The sequence below is a fragment of the Abramis brama genome (assembly GCF_963993115.1).
Source record: "Abramis brama genome assembly, chromosome: 15".
NCBI lineage: Eukaryota > Metazoa > Chordata > Actinopteri > Cypriniformes > Leuciscidae > Abramis > Abramis brama.
The window spans coordinates 28,706,275-28,719,332 of NC_139977.1; the positions used below are offsets into that span (position 1 = coordinate 28,706,275).

The 13,058-nt window shown below is 37.0% G+C and overlaps 1 protein-coding gene across 2 annotated transcripts in view; it reads right to left on the reverse strand.

Annotated features, from left to right (window-relative positions):
* The window catches only part of ap3b1a (adaptor related protein complex 3 subunit beta 1a), a 54,280-nt gene that overhangs the window by 16,571 nt on the left and 24,651 nt on the right, over nucleotides 1–13,058 (reverse strand). For both annotated transcript variants that reach the window (XM_084136886.1, XM_084136885.1), the window contains exons 20-23: nucleotides 12,089–12,278; nucleotides 11,928–11,970; nucleotides 11,030–11,133; nucleotides 1,910–2,138 (exon numbers count right to left, since the gene is read on the reverse strand). In XM_084136886.1, the coding sequence (XP_083993012.1) occupies nucleotides 1,910–2,138; nucleotides 11,030–11,133; nucleotides 11,928–11,970; nucleotides 12,089–12,278 (566 nt within the window). The remainder of the gene's footprint in view (nucleotides 1–1,909; nucleotides 2,139–11,029; nucleotides 11,134–11,927; nucleotides 11,971–12,088; nucleotides 12,279–13,058) is intronic.

A 13,058-nucleotide genomic window follows, 5' to 3' on the forward strand; every position in this document is an offset into this window, starting at 1 on the left:
AGGAAGGAAGGGATGAAGGAAAGGAAGGAATGAAGGAATGAAGGAAAGGAAGGAAGGAAGGAAGGAAGGAATGAAGGAAAGGAAGGAAGGAAGGAATGAAAGGAAGGAAGGAAGGAATGAAAGGAAGGAAGGAAGGAAGGAAGGAAGGAAGGAAGGAAGGAAGGAAGGAAGGAAGGAAGGAAGGAAGGAAATGAAGGAAAGGAAGGAAATGAAGGAAAGGAAGGAAATGAAGGGAAGGAAGGAAGGAAGAAAGGAAGGATGGAAGGAAGGGAATGGAAAGGAATGGAAAAGGAAGGAAGGAAGGAAGGAAGGAAGGAAGGAAGGAAGGAAGGAAGGAAGGAAGGAAGGAAAGGAAAGGAAAGGAAAGGAGGAAGGAAGGAAGGAAGGAAGGAAGGAAGAAAGGAAGGAAGGAATGAAGGAAAGGAAGGAAGGAAAGGAAGGAAGGAAGAAAGGAAAGGAAAGGAGGAAGGAAGGAAGGAAGGAAGGAAGGAAGGAAGGAAATGAAGGAAGGAAGGAAGGAAGGAAATGAAGGAAAGGAAGGAAGGGAAGGAAGGAAGGAAGGAAGGAAGGAAGGAAGGAAGGAAGGAAGGACATATCTGCTCCTCTGCCCAGAGTTGGTGTAGAGTTGAATTTGAAAGTGAAGCACAGTATAGAAAGAAGCTTCATCCTCCTTTCACAGCCATGAAATTAATCTTTGTGATGCTTTACCAACACAAGCATGATTCAATTTATGTTATAAAACCCAAACCTGTCCTGCGAATGACTAAGAACTGTTTTGTGAGAGAGAAAGAAACATCGGGAATGTGAGTGTGTTTGGTTCTGATGATAGGATTCTGCTAATCGATACACAGGCTGAAATCATATCAGCGGGATTAATACGGGCTGAAGGAGGGAGAAGGGGAACATGTGAACGTGTGTGTACTGGAGAAATCTGTTAACATTTACCAAACACATAAGACACAACTGGATGGCTTTCCTGAATTCTATCAAATTTAGATGGTTTGTGATTAGCTGAACTGATTTAAAGTTTACATGACAATCTCAGGGGGGAAAAAAGATTAAACTAAAGGGTGAAAAGAAGGTAAAGTCTCCCAAGGGAAAGAGAAGAAAAAAAAAACAGAAAAAAAAAGACGAGATTAATAATAATAATAATAATAATAATAATAAAAATGTATAAATAACTATTATTAACTATAATTCAAATAAATAAATATACAATGTTAATAAAATGTAGTATATAATTTATAATAAGTAAATAAATAAATTCCCAAAGTAAAAAACAACTATAATAAAAAATAAATAAAAAAAGACAATATTAATACTCAATGTACACAACAATAAGAATATCCTATGTAAAAACAACAACGATGGAAGGATGGATGGATGATTGGAGGGATAGAGGGATGGATGGATGATTGGAGGGATAGAGGGATGGATGGATGATTGGAGGGATGATTGGAGGGATAGAGGGATGGATGGATGATTGGAGGGATGATTGGAGGGATAGAGGGATGGATGATTGGAGGGATGATTGGAGGGATAGAGGGATGGATGGATGATTGGAGGGATGGATGGATGTTTGGAGGGATACAGGGATGGATGGATAATTAGAGGAATAGGATGGAGGGATGATTGGAGGAATTGGAGGGAGGGATGGATGGATGATTGAAGGGATAGAGGGATGGATGGATGATTGGAGGGATGAAAAGTAGTAGTAGTTGCTGAATAGGCATTGATATGCAAACATGGCTGTTTATGCTTTAATGTGATCATGATTATGTTTTAATGTGATCAATTTCTGAACGATTTATACTTCAAACTCTTATTTCAAACAAAAGCAAGAAAGTCCAATTGTCCACGTTATGAAAGCCATGCTATTCCTTTGCATTACACAGCGTGGTGAGCTCACCGATAGCGCTGAAGCGGTGGATGTTTTGTCCGCTGGAACTCTTCTCAGAGATGTGGATGTTCTCGAGGGCTTGCTCACTGTTGTTGCTCAGTGTCAGCTGCAGGGACACCATGCTGTTGCCATAGATACAGGGCTGGCGGGTGAAGCGGTACTGGGCGGACAGACCTTTACCAGTCATCCTGTGGAGCAGCTCATGGGAGGTTTCCGGCACAAACACGGGAGAACTCGCCTGCGTACATGCCCAGGATATAAGAAATGGAAAGAACAATATGTATCAAAAAGAAATTTGGTCATTATGATCAGCAGCAGTGACTTCTGGATCATTTGTGGTACTAAATAAGTAATAATAAAGACTATACTGTGGTCTTAAACAGGCTGATCTAATGATTTAAAGGCGACATGTAATTCTGACCAATGGAAGATGAAAGAAGTGTTTGTGAAAACCTGTATGAAAGTCATTATTTTTGCAAATGATCAAAAACCTTAAGCATGCTTAAAATGTCAATGTTCACATTCAAAACATCTTTGTACACACAGAGCGACATGGAAAAAAGAGGAGGTACAGTACATACATTCATTCTCTTGCACACATACAAATTGAGCCCATTTCTTATTAAATAAATAACCTTATTAAGCCACGTTTTAACTTTTCATCTTAATGTAAAATCCCTGAGACACAGATAAAGATGAAAGAGAGGCATGAGGCTATTTTCATTATGAACACATTAGGGAAAACCTTAGTAAAACGCCTATAGTAACACTTGGTTAAATAAATAAAAAACACTCCAAATTCAGTTATCACCATAATGTTATAATCTACAATTAGATGTTTATTATCAAAATCAAAATAATTAGGTTGATCAACTATATTAGAATCAGTTACTGTTCAATAAAAATCAATAAAACTGTTTTTTTTTTTTAAATAGTACAATGGAATAATAAACTAAAAATGTGTAATGAAACATTGCCTCCTTTCATATTGTGATTCCTCAAGGCTCTGTTTGCGGACCGGTAATGTTTTCACCGCTTTAAACATCTTCTGCTCACCAAGGCTGCACTTATTTGATTAAAAATACATTAATATTGTAAAAACAGTAATATTGTGAAATATTATTACAATTTAAAATAATAGTTTTCTATTTGAATATATTTTCAAATTTAATTTATTCCTGTGATGCAAATCTGAATTTTCATTTCATTTATTTATTTATTTATTTAGCACATTTAATGCAACAGCTGTTGCCAAAAGTGCTTCACAATCACTAAAAAACACAAAAATAAGAGGAGTACAAGGTAATGTTTAAACACCCATCATGACGATGCCCAGGAAGTCTTTAAAATATTTGCTTTTAACATGGCCTTAAATTTCGGTAGTGACTTTACTGACCTTACATAAAGAGGGAGATCATACCAAAGCATCATAACTTCAGTCTTCAGTGTCACATGATCCTTCAGAAATCATTCTAATATGATGATTTACTGCTCAAGAAACATTTCTCTTTTTTTTTATAAATGTTGAAAACTGCTTAATATTTTTGTGGAGACTTTCTTTGATGAAAGAGTTCAAAAGTATTTATTTGAAATAGAAATCTTTGTAACATTTCAAATGTTTTTACTGTCATTTTTATCAATTTAATGCATCTTTGCTGAATAAAAGTATTAATTTCTTAAAAAAAAAAAAATCTTCCTAACATCACATATAACCTTTATATCCACTCTCAGCAATAACATAAAAATAATCATCCACAATTGTTTCAGCAAAAAAAGTCTCTTTTAGTGCATCCCTTATCATAAACATTCACACATTATTACAATAGTTTGATTTAAAAAGAAAAATCTGTAATGGCCCAAAGAAAAGAAAGGCCAATCGTCATGCCTGAATTGCGTCCTGTGACACCGGCTGCCATCGATATGACGAGTGTGGAAAGACCACTGACGTCTCAATGCATTACTCCTGACTCTCTGGATTCTCTCTACCTCGTGTGACAGCAGAACAGATTGGCGGCTGATGGCAGTTTTCTGGCTCTACACAGCACTCCTGAACACCTGGACAGGGATGACATTTCTGCCTGCAATTTATTTATTGGCTGCGGCTCGGTCTTCAACACCAGCAATCCCTCTGAGCTATGGATTCCATCTGCAACCCAATACTGGAGTTCTCTCACAGAGTGATGCCGGATGTTATAAAAGCTAAAAATAGTGCAATAGAAATAAACTAAAAATGTGCAATGAACAATTGCATCCTTTCAGGTTCTGATTCCTGAAGTGCCTCAAGGCTCTGTTTGCGGACCGGTAATGTTTTCACCACTTTCAAATTTTTAACATTAAGACACACCAACACCAGGACCAAATAAAAAAATATATTTGTTTTGATTTTGCAGAGAGAGAAATCTACAAAATTCTGGAAAGATGATTTAAATAAGGTCAAATGTGTTAAATTTAGCTAAAATAAAATACAACTATTTACTCATATTAACAGCTGAAAATGTTGAAAAATACTGTAGTTTGATAAATTGCATAAAATATTATCATTAAATAATATTAAAAACAGATAAATAATTGTTGAGAAACCGATAAAAAATTGTTGAAATGGTTTTAAAAAAAAATATATATAACACTGATATTAATATGACAAAATATTATATTTTGATACATGATGTTAAAATATTAATATGACAAAATCAAATATCAGATCAATAATATTACATTATTTTATTTTTAATTATTAGTATTTTTATTGTTTATTTTGATATACATTTAAATACCTATTAATGAACCTATTATTTAATATACAATTATTTTACAAAATAATTGCAGAGCTTCTGTACGGGCCTGCCCATCACCTACAATCACCATGACGGATGGCGCAACTGAAACTAGACAAACCAAAATAGAATTGCTTTGAAAACCTGACAGTACGAATGAGTTGGTTTATCTGAAATAGCGTTACTTGAGCACGTGAAGTAGAAAGCACCTTTAGACGTGCCATATCCTTTTGTAAGCTTCCTACCAAAACACACACGCATTCACACAACATAAATTTACAGCCGTGCTTTTGGAGTTGTCAAGCCGGTCTGTGTTGATAAAAGTAGCCATAATGTTTACAGCGTCAGATTTACCACACAGAAATACGCGGGTTGTGTTGTGTCCACCATTTCATGATAACCGCTCCTGTCAGTGTCCTCAAGGACTGGACGAGCCAATATACAACACATCGCTTATGATCACCAATATAACACACACGTCCTATAAAGTGGTCAACTCCGCTGGGCGGTGGAAGAGTAAATAACCGAAAGAAAAGAGTAACCTTGACCGCACCGTCTCGCACACACACGCGCGCGCACACACACTCGGACATGTCTCCTGTGTGAAGGGGAGCTTGATTGAGGGGCTCTATTATGGATGAGCTTAAAGGAAACCTCAGTGATGGATGACAACTCGCTCTAGTCACCTTCACATATCCCAGCATCCTCTCTGTCCAGCTGCCGCCCAATTCTGCTGACAGATGCAAAACACATCCGCCAGCCTGGATAAAGAGGGAGAGAGAGAGAAAGAAAAGCAGAGGAGGGAAAAGAAGGATAAACGGAGGACAGGAGGACACACAGCAGAGAGAATTAAAAATCTATTTTCTATTGCTGTTTAAAATCTAATTCATTTGTTTATGAGACTGTCTGCAAGAGAAAAATGTCATTTGGTGAAATGGCGAGGTGTGAGTGCAAGCATTGATCCTGTCGAGTGTTAAAAGTCACATTGATTAATATTGAAGGCTGTAAAATAAACGTAAAGGAATACGAGTGAGTTTCATTTGTGTAGCAAAACTCAGAATGGCAACACGTACAAAGCATCTGACGTTGTGTTTTGCACCATTGCTTTGGCAAAGCATCGGTCAATCTATCAAACTAAAATCAAATTTGCGATATGGCACACAAATGGCTACAATTTAATTAAGCATATAGTTTGTTCATTTACAACAGAGCAGCTCATGATCCAGTGTTTAAAGCATCTCAGAGTGGCTTTCATCACAGAAAATGCTGTGACCTCAATCTCTGCATGTGTTCAAAGGTTCATCATATAAAGCGATCGGGTCTCTTCAGAAAATTTGGACTGAACCGCTCAATTCATATGGATTAGTGTTGCGATCTCTTTGTGAACTTTTTGAAGCATCAAAGTGGTAGTTGTGTAGCCGTCTATGGAGGGTCAGAATGAAAGCTCTCAGATTTCATCAAAAAACATCTTCATTTGTGTTCCGAAGATGAATGAAAGTCTTTCGGTTTGGAACGACAAGAGGGCGAGTAAATGATGACAGAATTTTCATTTTTGGGTGAACGATCACTTTGACGTCAATTTGGGAATGCAACATGCATAAGGTTTATTTTCTCATTCGCATAATAAAAAAAAAATAATTGTGGAAAAAAAAAAAAAAAAAAAGTTTGCAAACCTGCTCTCAAATGAACACACAAACGTTTCTCTGCAGATATGCGCCAAAATAAAAGCTTGAGGGTTTAACTCGAGTAAAGAAATTAAGACTTAAGTACTGTAATTGTACTAATGTAAAGTAAAATAGTTATTAATATAGCTATTATGGAATTTTATTTTTTTATTTTACAGAGCAGATGTATTACAATAGTATATATCAATCTTAGATATAATAATATAACGTTATTTCTTTTTATTATATTCAATTGTTTGGCCTCCTAAAAACACTAGTGTGAATGTGATGTGGACTGAGACTATCACAACTAAAAAAGAGGTCAGTGAAATTATAGCATCATAATATAATAGAGATACTATTATAGTTCTTATTCACATTTTGAATTAGTTTTTATTTTTATATTTTCAGTTTAATTTGAGTTTTGATGTGTGTTTTATATATATATATATATATATATATATATAGTTTTTATTAATTTTATTTCCTTTCAGTTATTTAAGTACATAGTTAAAACTATTGAAAATGAGAGATGATGCCTTGGCAACATTATTTTTATTTCATTTCAAGTAAATAAAGTTTTTATGGTTTTAATTATAGTTTTAGTAAACTAATAACCCTGTATTGAGTCTTTAAAGTCTAGTCAATGTCAATGCAAAGACTTTTTTTTTTTTACTCCGTTAAATATGGTCACTGAAAAGGGGTTGGAACTCTTAATTTCGCTTTCAAAGTGCACCAGATTGATGCATTTAACTTTAAATATCAAAAAAAAAAAAAAAAAAAATTCCATGGGACCATGTCCATAGACCCCCCTAGAAAATCTGAGCTCCACCAAACCAAAGTCTCACAAAATCCTGAGGAAAATACTGAAATGACACAAAATCAAATCAAAACTGTCCTACTGCGCAAGAAAAACGCTAAAATGTGTAAGCACATGTGATTGACAGCACGAGTCTCCACGTGCGTTTCTACCTTGCTGCTGAGTCATAATGAGGACGGCACTGAGCGTGCTCCGAGAAGAACAGGGTCACCGCGGCAACGCTGGCCAGCTGATGGGCACCAAATGAACAAATTATGACGCGGCCCCCGGATTGTGATGGGGTCAAACGCCCCCCAGCCCGCGCTCGCCCTCGTTCGCCCCCCGCTCGCCCTACACTGACAGTTCAATTTCCCTCCAACGCCCCGCATTCGGCCCCCATTCGCCCTGCGCTAATTATGAATGAAAAGTTATCAGCCGGCTCCCCCGGCGCGAGCTTAAACAGTATTTCAGAGCAGATCCGCATGTCAAAATGTTATTAGAAACGGGAGGAGCCGAGGCAGATAGTTCGCACACTGACCCCGGATCGGCTAAATACCGCCGCTAACCATCCCAGAATGCATCGGAGTGTCTCTCTATTTCACACACCGTTATTTCATCCGTACCCGTGCCTGCCGAAGTCACGCACACCCACACGCGGCCGTGTCATATGAATATATTTTCATACATCTGCATGCACGCGGCTAAGAAAGACCAGCTGTGTGACGTGACACACCATAATAAATGACCACGTTTGAATGCGTGTATGTGCGAGCGAGAGAGATGAGGTTTATCCACCGTGACTAAGATTATAGCGGCCTGTAATGTATTTATGCATAGCATTGACTTTAAATAAGCCCTTTCTCTTTCTCTCAATCTCACCCTTTATTTCAGCTCTGATTAGCCTGCCCGCCGAGGCTCGTGGGTAGTATTCTAATGACCTGTGCCTAACAGCTTCTAGCTGCGCGGCGGCCCGGTCCTGACGAGCCTGTCAATCAAAGCACCCGCCCAACGCGGTGATACAGGTCGCCGGGGCAACCCTGCAGTGATGGACAGGAGGAGAATAGGAATTCTGTCAGATGGAAGTTTAAAAGTTTTCTTTCAAGGATCTCAAGGATCGTGCGTTATCAGCAATCATAGTTTGACCACAGTGCTGTCAGTGTTTGCAGTTTAATAGCATGCTCGTATACTGAAGGTAATATTTTAGTATGACCTTTGTATGCTTTTTTGGTGCATTTTTGACATTCAGAATTTTCTAATAAAATGAGAATATTAATAATATCAGAAAAAAGGACAGGAAATTGGGGAACATTGTATTATATGATACAATATAATTTAAAGTCAGAAATTGGGATGTACACAAAACTATAAATTAGTTTGAATGAAATTAATAGAAAACTTGTTTTACACAATATGTAAGATATTTTGAAAACAGAAAATATGCATTAACAACCCTTCGCTAAGCCCTGCCTTAAAATCATTACTGACTGATCCTACCCATACTGTTGCTATCATTTTCTCCACAAGCTTTTTGTTCTTTCTCTAATGAGGATCTGCGTGTTCAGATAGTTTTAAACACATATTATTTTTGGCTAACAGTAAAAAGCATTAGTCTCGATTCTAATTCAGTCTTAACAGTTTTTAAATCACTCCACTGCATAATTTCTTGCAATCTCTCTATTATTTCCAGCCAAAGTAAAAAATTATATCAATTTTAATATCAAATATCAAATCAATTTTAAGCTCTTTAAGGGAATGTTTTACTGAAAATTACACTGTTCCTGGAAATCTCCAAATCATTCCTATGGAATGCTTGTCTGAGGGAACAACAGTAACCAAGGAGGGCAGAACTTAGTGACAATTGACAAGTCTGTCGTTAGATTTTGGAAGCTTGTTATTCTGCCAAAAGCCAGTTCTGAAAATCTCTGAAAAACTGATCTGAAGCAGTTTACACAACAGTTACTTCAAGTCTACTAATATGTTTGGACAAGTGGCTATTTTCATTAGAACCGAAAAATTAACCGAAAAAAGTACACTAACTTTCAAAAGTTGGGGGTCAGTACTTTTTTTTTAGAAAAAAAAAAGAAAAGAAAAATTCAGCAAGGATGCATTGAATTGATAAAAAGTGACAGTAAAGGCATTTATAATGTTACAAAAATTTATATTTTAAAAAAAAATGTTCTTTTTAATTTACTATTCTACAAGAAACCCTGATAAATGTATCACGGTTTTCAACATTGATAATAACATGAAATGTTTGTTGAGCATCAAATCATCATATTAGAATGATTTCTGAAGGATCATGTGACACTGAAGACTAGAAAAATGATGCTGAAAATTCAGCTTTGATTACAGGAATAAATTACATTTTAAAATATATTAAAATAATAAATAGTTATTTGAAATACTAATAATATTTTATTAAGTAGTTTGTATAAGTATTTAGATCAAATAAATATAGCCTTGTTAAACATTAGAGATTTTTTTCAGTACAACAGTAAAAAAAAAAAAAATCTTACCAACCTCAAACTTTTGAACGGTATTGTAGCAAGCCATAATGTGTCTGAAATGCCAGTTGCTCATTAGCATTAATTAACTTTTATTTTTAAATAAGTGCCGACGTGTTTACGATGTAAAAAAACATTCAATTCTCCTTTCAACACAAAAAATGTACGCATAGAGTTAGTGATGTCTTTCTGAACATAGGAAAGTGTAAAACAACACAAAGTATTACAAACAATAAGATCAAGGTCCAGATCCCACTAAGAATCTTTGGGTTGAAATATGACAGCAGTGCTGTTCTATAAACACGCGTATAGAGTGTGTGTGTTATTGTCAGGAGGTGTCTGTGGGCCGCAGGGATATTACAGTTCATGTGTCAATCCTAAAAGAGAAAGACACAGATAGTATTTGAGAAGAAATGACCACACATGCTTCATTCATCTCTCAGTGACATCTCTCCCTCCCTCTCGCTCTCTTGAAATCCCTCTCTCCCTGACACAGGGCTCTCGCGGGAGAGGAAGGAGCCTTCATACTGCAAAAGGTCAACAATCACATACGCTGACAACACACACACACACTGGACACACACTGGTGGAGAAGAAAGCAAGGCAATGAAAAACCAATCTATAATACAACAGGACAAAGAAACAAAGAACATCCAAGACGGACACAAATAAAAGACTGGAAAGGAAATGACAAAAAGGAAGAGGTATGTACAGTCAGTCGGTCATTAATGCAAAATAAACCCAAACAGAATGAATATACAGTTAAGCCCGGGACACACCAAGCCGACGTCAAAGAACTAGCGGTGACGAAAGCCGACTGTGTTGTCGCATCGGCCAAAAAGCTGCGCTTGAACACACCAAAAGGACTAAAGGCGACTGTCGATTAGCACATGCGTTTCTGCACCTGCGTGTAAGTAAATATCTGTCTATATCAGCTTGTAGTCTATTTTTTGTCCTTCAAAAAACTGAAACTAGGACTGCAGAAACCGTAAACAAAGCGGCGCTTGCTTAGCTTTCTGAATATCAATCAAGCTGTTCACTTCTTTCATTCCAGTCGGCTCATGTTATTAATGTAAATTAAATATTTGTGTATTCAAATGCTCAGGGATTTTTTTTTACCAATTACAAATTTACCAATCCCCCCAAAAAATCAGACGGCTTCCAACTAGAGCCAATTGGGCGGAAAAACTAAGCCAACCGACGCTCAGAAACGACCCGACGGCCAACCGTTGGCTTGGTGTGTTCCAGCTTTTAAATATAAACTTTAGCAGTCATTTAGATACTTATAACTCCATGACTAATCAGAATGAAGTACTCCAGAGAGCTACCCACAAAAAGTCAGAAAAAGGGACAAACACACACACACAAACACACACACACACACACACCTGTAAGGCTGATGCGCCGGGTGAGAGTGAGAGCCCCTGCAGGTCAGACAGAAGACTAGGAGACAGGATGGAGCTCTTGGGTGTGTTCACCGGCACGGGCGAGACTGCAAATACAAAAACAACAACATTAAAACCCATATCGTCGCCTCGCCATTTTTATTTTTTTCATAAATCATTACTATGGGTCAACCTTTACATCTGTCTTTGGGTTTTGCAAAGAACTAATCAATGAAAAGTTAAATATGAGGATCCAGAAGCAATCAGGCAAAGAGAACGTCACACCCAGGGCAGACCCAAGTACAGTGAGAGACAGGGGAGGCGAGACCCCCTCGTTTTAACACTGGCTTTCAGGACTACAAGTGGAACAGCTCCTCCCTATCTCAACTCACTGAATGAGCTGCCAACCTAGTGTCTAGTCTAGCATTTGTCATTGAGTCATAGCCAAAACTGTCTTAAATAGCCTGTGCAAAGCATGTGGTTTAATTATGAGGTTATGTCGTGGATTTTCTTTTTTTTACGTAATGAGAAAAAGATTTGGTAATGAGATTTGGTAATTTTCTCGCTGCAATTCTCTGATTGGTGGAGACGTCCTTGCAGAATCATTGCTAATGTAATTTTTTCCCCAGGAATTCTGATGATAAACATGATTATTTAAAAAATATAAGTTGAAATAATCCAGGCTGATGTCTTCAACAAAACTATATAAAATCGATTAACAACCTCGCAGCTCACAATAGGTCTGTCTTTAAAGGTTTGTAATTTATCATTAAAAATGTATTTCCCTATGGGGAAAATTAATCAGATTTTTTCTTCTGGAACCTGTATGTAGACAGTACGGTTTGGGAAATAACCATTCTATTAAAAAACAATCAAATGCCTCAATTTTAGTCAAACTTACAGTCGTCCAGATCAAGGAGAGACACTTCCTTCTTCTCAGCCAGCTGAACATACACACAAACATTAAAGTTAAAACATGGATGGCAGATGTTACACGCATACATGTTAATATGCAGAAAAACTTCATATTCATAATTGTTTGTACTCTCTTGTACTTCCTACCTTTGTAACCGGTTTGGACTGGACAGTTTTAGACTTTGTTTTTCTCTTCTGATCTGTTCCCGAGTCTGAATTTGAATCCAGTTCAGATTCTGATCCGGATTCAGACGAGCTCTCTGACGAGGAGCTCTCAGAGTCTGATTCACTTCCGGATCTGGATTCATCATTTGCAGCTTTCCCATTCTTCAGCTTCCTGTTAAGATCACACACACACACAATTGAACTATTTGTTGGAGTTCACTAGCCAAATGAATAACTGCAAAATCAACCTACATATTTAAAAGTGGACCAATTATGCCCTTTTACAAAGTCTTGATTTTGTTTTTGGGATCAACTAGAATAGGTTATTTTTTTTTAAATGCATCATTTGTCACATATTTTACACTGTTGCAGCTCCTCTCTTCCCAGTCTGTCAGTAACACTCTGTTTAGTTCCTGTCTCTATGAAGCCCCTCCTTCTGAAAAGCACAATGTGCTCTGATTGGTCGGCTGGACCAGTGTGTTGTGATTGGTCAACCGCTTCAAATTTGTTTGGGAAATGTCACGCCTCTTACCATAATCTCTTACCATAATCACTAGAGTTTCAACACTACTATCGCAACTCAAACATCCTTGCCCCTTTATTTTGCGTATGCCTTGGGTGGGAATTTTTTTAATGAGGAATATTGTGACGTGTTCGTTCCCAGAATAAAGTCAAGACTACAATGATATAGAGAATAACTCCCGCTGGAGTGACTTTGTGCTTTGTAACTTTGCAGACAAGTTTTTAATGCTCAAACAGAAACGTTACACACTAAAGAATGTTGAAAATGTAAAAAAGCGTAACAGGACACATTTTAAAAAGAGACACACTTCACAGAACATCTATAACCTTTCTTATGCACAAAACACTACAATATTTATCAATGCATAAATACTTATTGATGGGTCATATTTGAAAGCCTGTTCAATAATGAACTACTCAAGAACATTTC